The sequence below is a fragment of the Pyxicephalus adspersus genome, chromosome Z (genome assembly GCF_032062135.1).
Source record: "Pyxicephalus adspersus chromosome Z, UCB_Pads_2.0, whole genome shotgun sequence".
Taxonomy (NCBI): Eukaryota; Metazoa; Chordata; class Amphibia; order Anura; family Pyxicephalidae; genus Pyxicephalus; species Pyxicephalus adspersus.
In genome coordinates this window covers 34,892,366-34,911,534 of record NC_092871.1, presented here as the reverse complement: position 1 = coordinate 34,911,534, position 19,169 = coordinate 34,892,366, and the positions used below count along the sequence as shown (strand labels likewise).

Below are 19,169 nucleotides of genomic sequence, written 5' to 3'. Positions count from 1 at the left end.
ATGATAGATAGATAGATAGATAGATAGATAGATTGATGGATACATGATAGATAGATAGATAGATAGATAGATAGATAGATAGATAGATAGATAGATAGATAGATAGATAGATAAGATAGATAGATAGATAGGTATTGCTGGCCCCTAGTGAAATTTGCCTGGTTGTCTCTTGTTTTAGTAATCTCTTTAAGAACCAAGGCAGCATCGATGAGTCTGTTCCTCTTCTCTACCCACTGCATGGACCCAAAATTCAGTTGATTTTACTGTACAATGCTGGTTCTCTAATCTGTTTAACACCAAGCATTACAAAAATAATGTTGATAACTGCCATAACTCTCAAGAGCTATGTGCAAATGCCTATTTTTGAGTTTCTGATAAATGTTGGCATGCTAGCCAAAACCAAAAATCTTATAATCATTGCCCACTCATAAAAGAGACTATATATATATATATATATATATATATATATATATATAAATTGCAGTGTATAAATGAAGAATATTATGAGTCTGAGTCTGGACTCTTTGGCAGAGTATACCAACTAATGATTCTTTAACAACTCATATATAGTTAGGTCTATAAATATTTGGACAGGGAGAACTTTTTTCTAAGTTTGGTTCTGTACATTACCACAAATAATTTTAAATGAAATAACTCAAGCGCAGTTGAACTGCAGACTTTCAGCTTAACCGCTACAGTAAAGGCCCGGCAGAGCATTAAAAAGGAGGAAACCCAGCATCTGGTGATGTGGCTGTCATTGTCAGCAAAGAGTTTTCAACCAAATATTATAAATGAACATTTTATTTTCAGCTTTTTATTTTGTCCAATTACTTTGCCCCTGAAATGAAGTGATTGTGTAAAAAAAAAAAGTTTTAGTTCCTCACATTTTTATGCAATCTTTTTGTTCAACCCACTGAATTAAAGCTGAAAGTCTGCAGTTCAACTGCATCTGAGTTGTTTCATTTAAAATTAATTGTGGTAATGTACAAAACCAAAACTAGAAAAAAGTTGTCTCTGTCCAAAAATGTATGGACCTAACTGTACTTCTGAGTATTTCAAATGCCTGATTAACCCATTGAATACTTCAGTTTCTGATCTCCTGGCTTCTATATGGTGTAGTGGCTTGCAGTTGAAACCACAACACACAACATAGGGAGGGACACAGGTATCCAACATACATGAATGTTTGAATTGCAAAAACATTACAGTGGATGCAGGCTGTGTGGTAGGAAAAAAAAATACTTTTAAATAAATTCTGTGGTTAGCACAGAATATTATATGGTACCTAAAATTAGAGGTTACATCTGTAAAGATCCTCAGGATGAAGTCACAGGTTATTCCCAGGTGAAAAGTTGTAGGAATAATGACATATCTTCCTTTTTTTAACACCTTTCTTAAGAAGATAGATCTCAGATTTCTGTAGATTGAAGATGCAACTCTCTCTTGTCCTTGCAGCTTGTGGATCCTGTATTCTCGGTTTTGTTCCACCTGATAGACCAAAACACATTGTTACACAGAACAGGGTGACTATAAACCCCATATTGTATGTCCACTGAAAAGAAAACTGAACCCAAACATGGATGCAGGTAGATTGATATAGATGCATATATGTAGGTGACTGACATTTAATAAATGAAGTTGAACCAGATAAAAAAAGGTGCATGAACACCTTGTAAGAACATTTTTTCCCTTTTAGGTGTAGTGCAAAACCATTAAAACCTCATCAATTTAGAACAAGTGAAAGTGTGTGATATCTGAAGCATTATAGGAATATCTTCAGCACAATCAACAGCTAGTCAGCCACTCTGGTCATCTAGATAGTCATCAGATAAGCAGCACAAAACAACAAATAAACTGTTTTAGCAACTAAACTAGACACACTAGGCACTTCTGCAAATGATTTCCAATTATGGGGCATATATATACTGCATACCAATGCATAAATTGAGGCCAGACTTATCAGGATTTTTTTTTCTCCCTCTATCCCCAGTGAAGAGATTTACCCTCCATATGTATTCTGGTGACCATTGCCATAGTATAGAAGGTGATAGGAGATTCCAAAATTTTAGAGTTGTTACAGGAACAGAAATGAAGGGAAATTTTCCAATAGGGACACCTGTTCAAATGACAAATAAGAGAACATACCCCTTACTTAATAGACTCCCCCTCTTACGTTCTCCTATGTCACTGGGGATAGGAAGTGAAAGGGAGGCTTTTCCAACAGGGCAAAGGTCTAAGCATACATTATTCTATCTAAAACAAAAAAGTTTTTGCTTTACATGGCTTCCAAGTATACCTTTGTTCACAAAATAATGTTTACCTTGAATATTTCGAAGCCTATAATGAAGTTATGTCCTTTCCCAGACTTCCTATGAATCCTCTGATCTTCTTGTTGTAAAGATACAAGCACTTCATCTTCTTCTTTTCTTATTTCAAATATGTACTTATGAAAAGAAAAACATGTTAGCAAACACCAATGTCTTCTTTTTTCCAGCTCCTTTGGTCTATGAAATCTCAGGTCAGAGGTATGCTACCATATATATTACAGGGTCTATATCTATATCTATAGTGTCCAAATCGAGAGTAATCCCAATCCCAGTCCCCTTGCATTGCTAAATTCTACCTATGGTATTCAGATGTAAAATGCCAAATGTAAGAAATGTAAGAAAATGATTGCATTTTAGCACTTTTTCTACATTAAAAACCAGTTCAGATCCAGAAACCAAACTTTTCAGAGGTACCTTGATGTGCTAGCAGACATGGAACCATATGCATCTGTCTCTTTTTCACATCAGTTAACTTTTTTTGTTCTAATGTATAGACATCTAATAAAAAATGTACTGTTCACAACCAAAAGTGTATCACTACACTAAACCTTCCATCCCACATATAGATTATTATGTCTGTTCAAAGCCCCTCAAAAGAGAAAGGAAATACAGTTCTGTATAAAAGTTGTTTGGGTCTGTCCTTTACCTATAAACTTTTTTTCTAATCTCTGAAAGCTGATAGGTATGTCTTACATGTATGTGCAAATGTATGAAACTAAAATCTGTTAGCAATTCTTTTTTATTTAATCTTCTTTTTTACCAACTGAAGAATATGTTAACTCATTTTAAATTGTTTTGGATTAGATGACAAGGAAAATACCTGAATATAAATATTAGAGGTTAAGGTTGAGATAACTAACAGTTATAATACAGTTACAGTTCAATATCACAATCATTTAAACAGTTTACAAACCTCTATAGTATGATACTGTTAGAATTCCAGAGGTTTCACCATATATTCACATAGCTGTTTTACTTTTCTAGCATAAAGAAAATCAAGACAAATTGGGCTGTTATACATTAAAACTAATCTATCAGACCTAATTGGTATTGAGCAATGGTTGGATGAGCGAGTCTTTCAAATAATACTTTGCGCAGCCAAATGACATATCTGATATCTATTGACATATCTGTTTGCCACCATTATAAGATTGGATAATAGGGAAAAGAGGCTTAATACAATCTTCCTACAGCCAGATTTTTGCCATGTCTCCTCTATATCTTGGCAATTATTTCTCAAATAAAGTAGAAATATACTTTATCACTATAACTGAGATTTTTTTTCCCCAATTTGGCTGAAAATTATCTAAATAGGCACATTAAACACTGTAAGGCTTATATGTAAGTGAGAGAGGAGGAGACCACTTTAACTTTATATTTTTCCACTGGCCAAGAACAGGATTGTTGACATGTGGAAACTTTATAATTCCATTTTTATTAGATGTTCTGCATTCATTTTAATTTTTTTGTCAATACAAGCCAATAGCACAAAACTCAACCCCACAACCTCATATTCCTGTAATTTTTTCCTAGTTGTGATCTTAGTCACCTGTGGATTCTGAAAGAAAGTACTTTTGTTATTGAAACACCCTCCAGAACGATTTAACAAAGGATCTGCATTCTGTGTCCATTTTCCATGTGTTTCTCCCTTTTCCCAAGTCTTGTATTTAATGCTGAATAATGAGGTATTTATCACATGGCATATGTCCGCATTCGAGAAATTCTTGCACCAATCCTCAAAAGTCATCCTATAACAAATGAAAAATAGCAAAGGTTTATAATGTCCAAACAACTGTTGTCTTCATACATCTCTGTTGGACTTTAATGGCAAGTTTAATAAATAGGCATCATACAGAAACAAACAAAATTCATGCACACAGACCTATTTATTGTTTTTATTACATTATTTGGCATCTCTATAATGGTAATTATTGAAATCTACAGCATACCATTACATGCTAAAAACACTATAGAAAACTACTCCAGAGCAACCAGTAATACAAATATAAGAACGATTTTACCTGACTAATGCAAAACAATAACTAGGGGACTAGGAATCTCTGTCCTTGGGGGCAAATACAACCATCCAACCATCCTTTGTGCTTTTAGTATTTGGTCATGTTACATCTCTGACCTGCAAAAGAAGGTAATAATCCACCCCCCCTTCCCTTGTCCCAGTTCTACCTTTAGTACAGTAACCATTTAGAGGATTGTTGCTTTAAAAGAAGATACTTTAAAAGCAGATGTACAGTTGGTAAAGTTACTGTAACACAATTACAGATTATATCAAAACTTCTCTTTGAAAGCAACGGCTTAGGCTATGTACACACGTTAGATGATTCTCGTCTATCGCTTCAGGGCTGGTATCAGATAAGAATCTGGCATGTGTACAGTGCTAATCAGTAACAATCGTAATATAAGTGAATATCGTCACATGAGAAAATGTAAGTCACATAAGAAAAATTTTTGTTTTTGTCTAATGCAAAAATCTTACATGTGTATAGCGGTCCCCAAACGGAACAACTGGGAATGACCGATGTTAACTTTTATGGAGAAGAACACAGGGGACTGCGCATTCATCCTTCCTCCTTCTTTTCCTATGAGCAGTATGGTACTGTGTGTACAATGCTTGTTTGTTCATCTGTCACTGGGAACGATCATATAAGATAACTTCCAGCAACAATCATCTGATGTCCGTATAAAAGCACTGTATAAAGTCCCTCAATCTACAAATGCCATGGTCTTCGAATAATAATCAGCATTTCTGGTTTCTGGAGAACCTGGTTACCTTGCCTTGAAAACTCTGTGCCATAATATTGGCCCATTATGATGGGTGACATCACTAACCAATATAAGGTGGTAAAGGAAGAAGGGGTTGGGACAGGCTTCGGACAAGAAAAAGAAGATTGATTTCTAGTGCTGTTTGGAATTTGGATTGTGGCGCTGTTTGGGAAATATGGCAAGGAGTTTAGGCCCGTGGTGGTGTCCATTTAGCTATGTTTATGTTAGTTTCTTTTATTTAAAATTACCATATAAATGCTTTAGTGTTAGTGTTATTTTTTGTCCCATGCCCTGCTAAACAACACTCACTATGAGGGATGTGGGAATAACTTATGACTGACTAATCACGGTTTAAAAAGCCTAATTTTTGTTAATAAACATACAGTAGATATAGAATGTCACACACCCAGTTGAAATCCGTGGTTTATTTGTAAAATTTTTTTGCAGCTTTATTTCAGTATTTTGGTGGCATGCATGAGTCTCTCACCAGAACTCGCCATCATTTCGCACAGTAAGCCCAAGCTTTCCTTTCTCAGACTTGCTAACTTTGTTCCAATCTTCAGATCTAAAATAATAATTTAAAAAAACATAAAATGTATAATACAAAAAAAGTATTACATATCTCAACGCAATAAATACCAAAATTAAATGTTCAATATATTTTATTTCCACGTCTATTGCAAACATTTTATTTAGTGTAATGGGGTGCAGCAGCCCAAGCAGATTAGCCAAAACTTTACTTTAGTTTGTTTATAGGCATTCTACTCTTTGCTTTGGTCAGCTAAGAGATATAATCTATCTGCAAAGTTTCTCAGTGCCTTTTGACAGTAAATTATTTCTAAAACAATTGGTTTTAGAATAACTTCTCCGAAACCATAGGCAGATATAGCGTGGTGCAGTGTGTACAGCTGCACAAGAGCCCCTTTAGACAGTCCTCAGCCCCTACTGAAGGGGTAGAAAGAAATAGGGAGAGAGAGAAGAACTGCAAAAAAGGGAGAAATCAGGATAGAGATGGGATAGTGTGTTTGTCAGAAGGGGGATCCACTTGTCGGTTTTGCACAGGGGCCCGCTGTTGTCGGTGTCTGCCACTTTCAAGATATATCCCTCTAGGTTAGAACAGCACCTATATCCTTGGGGAATTTCCGATCCCAACCCTATTTCATAAAAATCTCACATAAAGCACTTTGAACTCTGGCCGTATTATTTTTGTCATTGCTCATAACAAATCAGTAAGCTGAGATCTTGGGGATCCCCTAATGCTAAAAAGACTAAAATGAAGATCTGTCGGTTTACTTTCACCTAAAATTTCTGTTGGTTGAGCAGTCTTCTGCAGACCTCAAATGCAAGGTCACCATTCTTTAGTAAGAAACTGGTATGGAGCTGTAGCATATGATATCACATCTGCTGACCAGATGGTTACATTCAACACAAACAGCCTCAATTTAAATAACGAGAACACTTAATGAGGAACACTTACTATGAACCTTTAATAGGCCTGAGCTATCTGCCTTTGCATCCAAACTCAGTCATGACCATCTTGCTTGATTTGCCACCAGGGTATTCAATGGTCTTTTGCATTCCACTGAGGGCTTTTTCTGGGTTGTTTTTAGTCATTGTACTTACAAGCTTATGTCTATTGTATATTTATGTATTATATGTCAAATATGTTTTTTTTTATGTTATTGCATATACCCCATTAAGTTATACTTACTCGTCATTCCATGCACCTCTCCATTCTCTCTTTCCCCATGGATTCCTCATTCTAACCATGAAGAGTTTTGTAGTCTTTCCAAAGCAAAGAGTCTTCTCACCCAATGCCACCTTTTTGATATCTGTTACGGAATATGCATGTCCTTTAACAAGTCCAAGAGGGGTGACTTTTTCCCGGTCATGGTAGGAAGGAGCCTGATGAATTGATAAGTACAATTTTAATCCCCCTGGACATATAAAAAAGAACTGTTGAAAAATCACTAAGATTAGCTTATATTTAACATGTGCAGCATTAGCTACTGGATCAATATTACCTAGATCTGCCAGAAAAAAACATGCAGATAGGTTGATTGGCAGCCTCAGAATTTGTCCTTGATTTGTGTGGACAATCAGAATTAATCCAAAACTGCTTTTGACTGACCGAGATTTAGAAGTCTGTGGGACCTCCTGGTAGATCTTCTGACAAATGTCAAATATGCTTCATTTGTCCATGTTGGCTAGCACCATTACTGAGGCAACTAATAGATCATTAACCATAATTATGTCAGATCAGACCTTCCAAAGAAGGTAAAACATCACTTTTCCACACTTTTTTAGGCACAAAAGAATAGTTTTACCTCACTTTAATATCATTACATTGAAAATATTGTATTCTTAGTTTGTTTTAAAGTTGCCAATTCGTACTATAAAAGCAAGGTGCATCATGGGTATAACATCTAAAAAAAAAATGGCTTTTTAACGCTTATAATAAACCTTTACTATGTATATTTGATAAATAATCACAAAAACCCTTGGGACACATTCAGGAATGCAGCAGGGCAGATTTCATGCAGGCTTTCAGCACATACTTGAGACTGTTTCCTGCTGGAGTATAAAACATTGATCCTTTTTATGTAATGTTAACTTATTGCAGCTGGAGTTAAGTAAACACACAATCTATCATATTACATTGTCCTAGCATGCAATCTGCCTATTGCAGTTAATATTTCACTGTAATAGACCTGCCAAAATATTTATCTGCTATTATTTTCTTTATCTTATCAGTTTTGGCTTTTGTGATACCTTTTCAGCCCAGATTTGCTTTTAGATGGTACATGATTCAGATCGTGTACTTTTATATTTTACTTTAACAGTGTAACAATGTGAAATATATAATGCCAAATTTGCAGGGTAGTTGGCATCATTTGCCCGTGGAAAATGGACTAAAGGGAATGGATAGGACCATACATATTTGTCTTGCACTAGAATTGCAGCATTGTATTTGGGATCCAGGCCTGACATGTCCTGGAAGAAATGAGTGGGTCATGCACTTTTTTCAGGCCAGAAATAAGGAATGGCTCTGGTGCACCTGGCCTTTGAGACAGGAAAGTTGGAGCCTGGGCCCAGGTGTGGCTCAGGAAGAAAGGCTGTGTGAAGCCCATAAGGTGGGAGAGCGGGTATTCCACAATTTATGTCTGGTACCAGAACCAGGAGGCTTAATTTTGCATTTTTTGTCATGTTGTGAATGACATTGATGCCCTGCGAAGTAAAACACCTGAATATTTGCTTTTTGTAAATTTGTTTTTTTGTAAAAAAAGTGGGAAATGTGCCCTGAAAATTGAAATACCTCTTTCCAAGCAAGTGTGTTTTGAAGATAATCTCCCACATTGGATGCTTGGATGCAGGCAGGATCCTTATGAAGACAACACACCTAAGAGGTATTTTCCTGTTTTGGACAGGTGGACTATAAATGAAAGTGTGTTTCATCCTCTGGTGGCTGCTAAGGACACTGCACAATTTTTTTTTGCTATTTTTAAGAACATTGTGAAAATCCTGTTGAAAAACACTGCAAAGGCCACACCAGCAGGCCAATGCTGCCCAACGAGTGTTCAACAGCATGTTAGCAGCCCAGCCCAGTGCAGGTAACACTAATGAATGCCAGTGGGTGCAGGCCTCCCTGAAAAAGTGTGTCTCACAGGGCCTGAAAGGGTTAATTAACTGTGTGGAGCTTAAAAAGCAGAGAGAGAGTCCTTCCCAGAGGAAGATCCATGGAGTCATCTGCAGTCCTGGGGTTTGTGTTGCCTAAGCAGAGTAATGAACATGCGGTTGCTAGAGGCAACCATCACAAACCTACAATGTCCAGTTCAGCCGACTGAGAAAATCACTTTTGAGGGATACCACAGGGATCACGTTAAGCAAGTTCACCATCAGACCTACAGTTTTATGATGCCAAGTCAGCAGAATGATGATAAAAACAGTGATGTTGGCGTAAATGTAAGGTACACACTGGTATAAAAGGGACTGGTGAAGCAACAAAAACATCTGAAACTGTTTCCTTACACCAGGTAAACCCATAAGCATTTTTAATCTGTACAGAGAGTGGTAAAAACTTTGAATATTTGTCTGTAGGTTCCAGGTCAGAGGCTGCATGTAGTTCACAGGTAGTAAATGTGACAAAAAATTGCACTGCTTTTGAAAATGCAACTGGTGATGACAAAATGACTATATTTTCTGAAAGTGGGGTGAATATTGAGTATAAAGTATCTGCTTATGAAAATTTTACTGTGCATGCTGGTGAACAGAACATAGGTTCAAAACTACAAAGTGTGTGTGTGTGGGGGGGGGGGGGGGGGGGGTGAGTGCACAAGCCCGTGTGCCCATGCCATGGCTGTAGGTCTGGCTCCCTGAAAGCTCCATTCCGGTCCCCACATATGCAGACCCGGCAGCACCCGGAAGTGGAAACCACTCTGCATAGCCTACACTCTCGCACTATGGTGAGGAGAACAACAAGGAAGACTAAAAAATTTTGCCCACCCCTGCCCTAAGGATAGGGATATTCATTGTTACTCTACTGAAAAAGCATTCATCAAAATCTCTAGGAGTTCGGGTTCAGTGATAATGGAGGGTGCTCCAGTTCAAATTTATTCTGATCTTTTACCATTTACTATACAAGGCAGGAGAGAGAGCCTTGAAACCTCTTCTTCAAGCCCTCCTCTCTCACAAGATAAAGTATCGTTGGGCCTTTCCATTTCACCTAGTTTTTCAATTTCAGGGAAGGACTTTTTTCTTTCACTACTTATGATGAAGATGAACAGTTGCTATTCAAGCTGGATCCACTCTCTTCTTCTGTTACTCACCCTCGTTCTGCAGATGCAGACCAAGTCTTGCTATATCCTTTGTGGCAAAGGGCCAGTCAAGGCCAATCTTCTTGAAGAGTGCTCGAATGAATGTGGAAACTTACTTTTTTAGCTATTCAATTATCTTGATTTTTGGATGCAAGGTGTCTTTTGAGATATAATGTTTATCTTTGTTATAATTTTATAGGAAAAATTTAAAAATATCTCTATTAACAATGTATAAATTATGGCTTACTTATATGGGTGGCTATGACTGTGAAGTTTAATATTTACCTTAAAGTTGTATAAGCTATAGTTTAGCCTTCACATTGTTGGGGCTACCAATATATTATGGTTTCTGATTTTATTCTTGGGCCAGGGGAGCTGGAAGGGTTATACATGCCCTCACCTTTTGGAGTGTAACTGGCGGGGTGTAGCTCATATTGCGGCCCCCTTCAGTCTCCCCATATGGTTTGGGGACAAGTTTATGTCCCTAAGAATGAGGTGCTTAGGCTGATGGGGCATACCCAGCTCCAAGTTGGGGGCGGAGTGGCGAGATCAGCTCAAGACCTTCAAAAATTCTGATTTTTTTATAAATGGGATTTTATATTTTATTATTTGTGGTATAGTGATTATGTACTGTGTCTCAATGTTGTTACTCTTGTGTTTCTTTTCCTTCCCCCCAGGTCCTTAAGTACTATTACGTTTCTAACTGCTTTTCCTGAATTACTTCAATAATGGCAGGATCCACAGTGATAACATATTATCTCAGCCTTATGCAGTTATGACGCATAAGGTCTTAACTCCCTGATTAAATGAGAAAAGGCCTTTCAATATTATAATTCCTTTAAAATGGATATTTTAGCATTACAAGAGACACATTTTATTACTAAATCAATGCCTCATTTTTCCATAACAGATTTCCTATAAATTCTTATGCAAATTCTGATAAGAAAAAGTGAGGAGTGATGTTATGTTTTTCTAGACAGCTTAACTTTTCACCACAAGATGTAATTCAAGATCCAGGGGGAAGATACCTTCTGGTGTGAGGAACTATTACAGGTCAGATGATAATGGTTGTAACTTACTATGCCCCCAATGAGGGTCAGATTGCCTATTTTACCTCACTTTCACATAAAATTGATTCCTTTACTCAGGGCTCGCTTGTGTTGTTGGGAGATTTTAATTTAGCCTTAGATCAGTTTCTGGATAAAACTAATATTCCTAGATACCAGTTCCCACCTAAAAAGAGCTATCTCATTTATTGCAAAGATATGATCTTTAGATAGATAGATATAGATATTTGGCGGGAATTGAACCTTAAACAGAGGGACTATACGCACTTTTCTGTAGCTCACAGTCAGTACTCCCGAATTGATCATATTTTTTCTCAATCTCTGGCTTGTAAAGCAAGAATTTTTTCAGTACCATGGTCGGATCATGATTCTGTTATTGTGAAGCTAATGGACTTCCGAACTGCTCAGGGTGGATTTCGGTGGAGGCTAAATGAGAATCTGTTATGAGATCCAACAATACAAGTGGAGACGGAACATTTGATTTCTGAATATTTTACTTTTAAGTTACCAGGGGATACTTCCCCAGCCAATATTTATAAAGCACATAAGGCCTATATGAGAGGGGAATTGTTTAAGCTGGGGACCCAACAGAAGAAAGCCTGAGACAAATTAATAGAGACTAAGATGAGTGAATACCAATTTTTACAAATTCGTCATAAATCCAATCCGATTTCTGACCTTTGTCATCAAATTAAAGCCATACGTACTGAACTTAATTTTCTATTGACCACAAAAGCTGAGAAATCATTGAAATGGGCCCATACATTTTATACATAGGGAGATGGTAAACAGCATAATACAAACAAGGCTACTATGAAAGCATTTTTTAAGGAAATTCAATTACCCAAGCTTAAGTCTGAATATGTAGATTTACTGGATAAATCCATGACAGTGGAGGAAATTCTCAAAGCATTGAAGTGTTTAAAAACTACCAGCGCCCCCGGTCTGGATGGATTTTTGTACATTTACTAAAAAACGTTCAACACATGGAACGTTGATTTCGAATTTGGTAGAATACTATAATTACCTTTGAGAAGGCAATCATCTCCCTTTGGAAGCTAATGGAGCTTTTTTTTTTAGTGTTATCACAAAACCAGGAAAGGATGCCTCTGATGTAGCTAATTTTAGACCAATTTCTTTAAATAACTGGAACTTGAAACTGATGACAAAGGTCCTTTCGATTCGTTTGAGCTCCTTTTTGGGAGCGTATATCCATCTAGACCAGGTAGGGTTTATGCCGTTTAGACAGGTTCCAGATCAAACTCAACATACTATAGATTTCATTTCGGTATTACATACTAATTGTGGTAAAATGAGTGAGGCTATGCTACTTGCTATTGATCATCAGAAGGCATTTATTAGTGTCTCCTGGTCATAAACGTTTAGGGTTTTGTCTGTGATGGGATTTGGTAACTATTTTTTGAAAATACTGCGGTCATTATATGATGGACCGTTAGCGAATATTTCGCTTGGAGGCTTCTGTTCTCCGAGTAATAATATTAAGAGGGGAATGAGGCAAGGTAGTTCTCTTTCCCCTCTTTATTTTACTTTAGTAATAGAGCCCTTAGCGATAATGATTCTGGATCATCCAGATATTAAGGGAATATGGTGTGGAACGAGGGAGAGTAAATGTGCATTATTTGCTGATGATATTTTAAAATTTCCTCTCCTCATGTCACTCTACCTAATCTGTTTAGAACTCTGGACAAATTTGCAGTAATATCAGGCCTTCATGTAAATCGTTCTAAATCCCAGGCCTTAAAAATTAATATTCCGGAATATCGAATTTCAGTGGTAAAAGATCATTTTGATTTTTGTTGGGAATCTCAATCCTTTCAATATCTGGGGATTCAGTTGACCCCCACATACCATTCCTTGTTTCAAGCTAATTATATTCCCTTATTTTTGTGTACTAGAATATTTGGGCTACTGCTCCTTTATCCTGGCTGGGCTGTATAGTGGCAGTTAAGATGAACATTCTACCTCGGGTGCTATATTTATTCCGTACTCTTCCAATTGAAGTTCCCCCTTCAATATTAGCTTCTCTTCAGGCTAAGGTTATGAACTTTGCTTGGGGAGGCAAAGGAGGTAATATTCAGAGATAGACCACGTTGACACGCCATTCTAAAGGGGTTATGGGGGTCCCTTTGTTTACCTATCAAAATCTGGCAGCCCAATTATCACAATTTTCAAACTCCACATTACAAGGTAAAAAACCCAATGGGTAGATATGGAGGCATTTGCTGTTATAAGGGGAAATTTGGCATAGTTGATGTGGATCTCAAGGAAACTCAGACAATATAGGAGTTGCCAAACTTTAAATCATTCCCTGTTGTTATGGGACAAGTTGAAATTTAAATATGATCTGTGCTCAGCACATACTCATCTTGCCCCTCTTTGGAATAACCCGGAGTTTTTACCGGGTAATATTTATGATTTATTAGATAATCATGATATGTTCAGTTTAGAATTACTTAGTTATTCTACTAGTAAAAAACAGCTTCCAAATAATGAATATTTTCATTATAGGCAAATTAGATCTTTTATATGTTGCAAAACTCAGTTAGCTCCACGCCCCTTAAGTCTCACAGCCTTTGAAAGTTCTTGTAGAACAATAATGGATATGAAGGGCCAAATTTTGATAATATATGATATACTGATGTCATCTTCAATCAAACTGAAATATATGCATTCTTGGAATAGAGATTTAGGTGGAGCATATTCTAGGGAGTATTAAAACGTTATGGCTTATTTACTTTCGAAAATATCATTAAATTCAGCTTTGGTTGAGGCAAATTATTAGGTCATGCTTCGTTGGTATTTGGTCCTCGAGACAATATTTAAATACTGCTCCTCATCCTCACCCCTTTGCTTTCGGGGCTGTGACACAAGTGGTACAATATTGTATATGTGGTGGACATGTCCAGTGGCTCAAACCTTTTGGAATAAGGTTGTTGAATAATGATGTTTGAAAGAATATAAAAAAAGCTAGAAAGAGAGATGAAGAGTTCCCCAGAGGCTGCATTGTTTAGCAGATGTGATCTGGTAGCCCCAAAGCCTTCCATAAATCTTTTTGAAAGTGATGTTGTTGGCTGCTTGCATTACCTTGGCTAAATCTTGGAAGTCTTCAGTGATATCAACAGGCCCATTCAATGTTAAAATGGATTGGATCATGGTAAATGATAAGATGACTCATACTCTTAAAAATACATTGGCCAAATTTGATAAAATCTGGGATCTTTGGAAGAGATACCGTTCATCTACTTTGAACAACTAATTAAAATTGATATTATATAGAAAAACTGTTTTATACAGCTGTTCTCCCCTTTGCCCTTATGTTACCTGATATGTCATGTGTGATTTTAGTTTTTCTTGTCTTGTTTGATATTGTCTATTCCTTTTTTGAATATAGTTTAAATTCCTGTAGAAGTTTCAGTTGATCTCTTGATTTCACTTTAGGCTTTTTATTATAATGTTTTAGTAATGATTGGACTGGGTTTCGTTGCACTATTTATTGGGATAACTTAGATGAATTAGATTACTGAAATAGTTGAAATAGTAAATTAGATCACAAATATTGAAAAATCTACTAATATTTGCATTAAAAGGTTTTAAAAATAGTGTAATTTATACAGAATTTCTGGTTGTCACATAAATTAAAATAAATGTCATGTGTTCTTTAAGGGTTAAAGTTTTTGATTTATTGTAGGAAATTTACTTCTTTACTTCACTTCTACCTTTTTTTTGTTATATAATAAAATAATAAAATAATTAGTAGTACACCTTAGTTACCTCTATAATCTTTATGGATCTAGGATATGTTATGGGATCTGGTGTTATCTAACTGTTTGCTTAAACATTTAATTAATTCTTTACGACTCAGGAATGGCAACTACTGTATATAGTTTAGTCCACAAAGGACAATATGGTGTTTAAATGTATAACTATTTGTAAAACTCTTTTTTCTTTGAAAAACCTTTGAAAAAAAATAATTAAACACAAAACTACAAAGTGTGACCACAATGAACATGCCTGATTTTCAGCAAAGTAATGTGTATTCTAAAGGATTGAAAGAAAGTTTACATTAAGCGTGTGTAGTACCTAATAATTACCTTTTGTCCCTAACAGTAGACTGCAAAGAAAACCAGAATTGGAAAAGGGGCTTTGGCTGTTGCCTCCTCTCATTATAGATTCTGCCCTAGGTCGTGATCTGTGGGGGATATATGTAACAAGATAAAATATATGATGCACAATTTGCAAGGTATTTGGCATCATCTGCCCCTGGAGAGGGTTTAAAGGGCCTGGATAGGGCAACGCATATTTGTATTATGGACAAATTCCTGCCCCAATTTATTTGCGATCCAGGCCCAGGGTGTCCTTGAAGAAAGGCCAGGTGAGGCTCAGGTAGAAGGTGTGTGAATCCCCTAATCTGGGAGAAGGTCTCCCACAGGTTAGATCAGGTGGACAAGAGCAAGGAAGCTAAGTTTTAGGCGTTTTGTCATGTTGTGAATGACATTGATACCCCTTAAAGATTTGCTTTTTTTGGATGTTTTTTGTAAATAAGTGGTGCCCTGAAATTTGAAATATCTCTATCCAAGCAAGTGTGTTTGAAGCTAATCTCCCACATTTTATATCCCTTAAAATCCAGCCAAAGCCCAGAAATAAAAATTCTCCTCTTTAGTAGAGTATGAAAAGGCTAAATTCCCAGTCACCCATTATTTCCCTCTGTGTTTGTTATATTGTGATTTGTATATTCAAGTGATCATATACAAACCAGGAACATGCTAAAAAGAAAAGAGTGCAGAGTGACAGGGAACTTTTCATTCTGCTGCTTCTGCTTTTACTACCCAGTCACTAGTTAGAGGAGTTCTGTTCCTGAACTGCAGAAGAGAAAGATGAGATCTGGCCCCTGTCCTGCCAAAAAAGGCTGCTCTATGCGGAAGCATGTGCACAGCTCAGATGGATGGATAGAAAAACAAATCCTTTGGAAGGTGAAACAGCTCATCTATGTGTATTGGATCAGTGTATTTAGCTGCTTTACTGTAGTTTAGACTTAAGATAACCATGTATTTTACTGGCTTTTGTTTAATCAGCCATCAAAATGATTATGCCTCAGGGATAGCTTATGTAATATGTTCTGTTTTTGTTAATAAAGATCATTTTTTTCCATTTATGTTATTCTACCTTGAGATGACAGCAGATCAGACCACCTCGTCTATGAACTTGCAGAAGTTGCTCAAACAACCTTGTCTGAGCGGCCACATTAACACTGTACTTCTCATCCGTTAAGTCAATGCTTTCAATGACTGCTCCGGTGAAATCCGCTATGGCGTCTGCTGTACTACCACCATCCAGTGACTCATATGCTCCCCATAACCTGAAATATATAGTAAAGCATAAACACAAATGAAATGGTTCACTAATGGGTGTGTAAAGTGACTGTTTTTTGTTCAATGAGTTCTGCAACTCCATACAAGTCTAAAAGAAACTTGCCCAAACTAATGTGAAACTTCCTTGGAGGAAGTAAAATGTAGGAAGGAAGTCAACTACATCTGCCAGGGAAGTCTAAAGCAGAATTGTTACAAATGCATATCAAATTGAAGCCCACTAACACATGCCCTAAATATGCTAAGAGCTAAGTCACAAGGCAACTTTTCCCTCCTCCTAGATTTTTCCTTTTGACACTGCTCTCTCTTGGTTTGCTTCCTATCTGTCTGACCCCTTCTTTCAAGTTTACTTCAATGGTAATTTCTCCTCTCCTACTCTCCTCCCTGTTAATGTTGCCCAAGGTTCAGTCCTTGAACTGGTTCTAATTTCTCTGTACACCTCCTCTCTCGGTAGTCTCATATTCTCCTTTGGCTTACAGTACCATCTGTATGCTGATGACACTCAAATCTATCTGTCCATCCCAACAACACTGTTATTCATCCCTCCTGAGAAGCACGTTGTCTTGGTGTCACTTTTGATTCTGCCCTCCCATATACCCTTCATATTCAGAACATTTTCAGGTGCGCAACATCCAAAATCCACCCCTACCTGTCCCCAGAGACCACCAAACTCCTTGTACACCTAGCCGCTCTCTTCACTCCTCCATTGACCTATAAATTACTTTGCTCACTCATAACTTCCTCACACGCACGGCTCCAAGACTTTTCTAGAGCTGCCTCAACTCTCTTACTCGTCTCATTCGGCTTGCTCCTACTTTCTGCACGTTTAAAAGAGCACTCAAAACCCATCTTTTCAAACTTGCCTAACCGTCTTCTGTATCTTAAAACTCTCACTACTTCCCATCACTACATATCCCCCCTCCTATATTGTGTGTTACTTCCCCCACCTCCTATATTGTGTGTTACTTCCCCAAACTTCTATATTGTAAGCTCTTTGGGGCAGGGTCCTCTCCTCCTCCTGTGTCACTGTCTGTATCTGTTTGCCATTTATTACCCCTCTTTAATGTACAGAACTAGAAAATATGTTGGCGCTATATAAATCCTGGTAAATATTAATAATATTAAATAAAGCAAAAAAAGTAAAAATTTTTCCCCCTAAATATTTTTTCAATTTTTTAAAGAAGAGGATGCTCCTACCCTACTGTCTTTACCGCCACAAGATACATATATCACATACCCAGGTGGCTTTTGGCTGTTTCTTCTGACATAACATGCTGGAATACTTCTTTAAACTGAATTTATTATGTTGTGTGAGATCACCCATTATAATGGGGGTGTTTTAAACAGGAAACAGGGCCAGCAGGTTAAAAGTACATTAAGGGTTTTATTTACTATTACTATTTTCACACAAAAACAGGGAAAATAAAACAAACAGCAAAATTAAAACCTGGCCCCTTGGCCTCTAACTCACTGTTAGTTCCCTTTACTAACAATCCAGCCCAACCTAGTGCTGTGCAGGACTCTAAGGCCCTAACCATACAGATTTTCCAACAAAGTCTGTGTCTTTACTCACAGTTCACCTTGGACCTCCTCCCAGCTCACCAGCCAAGACAGAGACACAGGAATAAGTGGGCTGGGAGTTTATATCCCCAACCTAATTTCCAGGATGGGTTTCAGCTGAGACAGTTACACCTGATCATAACCAGGCCTCTTTCGCTCCCCCTCCTGGCCAAGAAGCTCATTGTCATTCAGCCTGGTACTTCAACCCCACCTTCAGGTTAAAAGGAAAACTGTCTGACTAAACAGAAAAATACTCTGCGTAACCTGTATCTGGGGCAAATGTACCTGTCATCTTGGATGAAACCCTGTAATTTATTTGGCCAGCTGTTACAGTTGTTATAGTTTTACACGTCTTCAGGAGAGGCATAACTGGCACACCAGCACAGTATTTTTTAATAATGCATATCAGTTACTTAGAGCAGCCATCTACAAAGATGTGTGAGAGCCACTACAATGGGGGAGAAATTGCCTTTATTTTTTAACATAGTGTTGGGAGAGAGATTGATATCTTAATAGATTGTGGAGGATATAGACCAGACAGTCCTTGTCATGTTAAGCCTTGCTACAGTACTAAATTATTAGCTGATATGGAATTCTTCCATTTTCAGAGTCTGAAAAATGAAACAAATTCTTACTTGGCATAAGCCTTCTCTAGCAGCGCACACCAAAATTCATTCTTCACATTGGAATGGCAATAGATCAAATTTCCATCTATGCTTGGCAACCGGTCATCAATGACAACATCTACCCAATCCCCCAAACACCAGAATTGGAAATGGAAAATTCCTGCGTATTTGTGTGGTCTTTTTATGTCCCACTCCTGTTTCTTCCAGTTTGGAATAACCTATAATACAAAACATATTTTGTTTAATGTATTAATAGAGGAATCGAGCGATATATTTGACAATTGCCCATTTGTAAGGATATTGTAAGAGCAGACTCCCATTTACTTACATCAACCATCTTGTCTTTTTTTCCAGTTAAAAATACCTAACCACCAGGGCCTTGTGCAGGCCATTTGTATTAAGAGTTGATCTTGAAAAACTCTCATGTAGGAGTTTTCATAAATGGTAAACATTTCTGAAGTCTGCCCAAAGTGATCTTACAAAGCATCTGAAATGCTAACTACATTAAAGTTTATGAAAGTAATACTTTCTTCTCCTGCCACCTACACAACTGATATTGAATGAATCTCCAGCATTTACCAAACTTCAAGGTATGTTTGACGCTTTG

At 37.1% G+C, this 19,169-nt stretch overlaps 1 protein-coding gene across 3 annotated transcripts in view; it reads right to left on the bottom strand.

The window, feature by feature from the left end:
• CAPN6 (calpain 6) overlaps positions 1-19,169 on the bottom strand; it is a 47,141-nt gene that overhangs the window by 12,865 nt on the left and 15,107 nt on the right. For all 3 annotated transcript variants that reach the window (XM_072430201.1, XM_072430202.1, XM_072430200.1), the window contains exons 4-10: positions 18,572-18,780; positions 16,174-16,366; positions 6,820-7,013; positions 5,596-5,673; positions 3,877-4,075; positions 2,321-2,443; positions 1,286-1,488 (exon numbers count right to left, since the gene is read on the bottom strand). In XM_072430201.1, the coding sequence (XP_072286302.1) occupies positions 1,286-1,488; positions 2,321-2,443; positions 3,877-4,075; positions 5,596-5,673; positions 6,820-7,013; positions 16,174-16,366; positions 18,572-18,780 (1,199 nt within the window). The remainder of the gene's footprint in view (positions 1-1,285; positions 1,489-2,320; positions 2,444-3,876; positions 4,076-5,595; positions 5,674-6,819; positions 7,014-16,173; positions 16,367-18,571; positions 18,781-19,169) is intronic.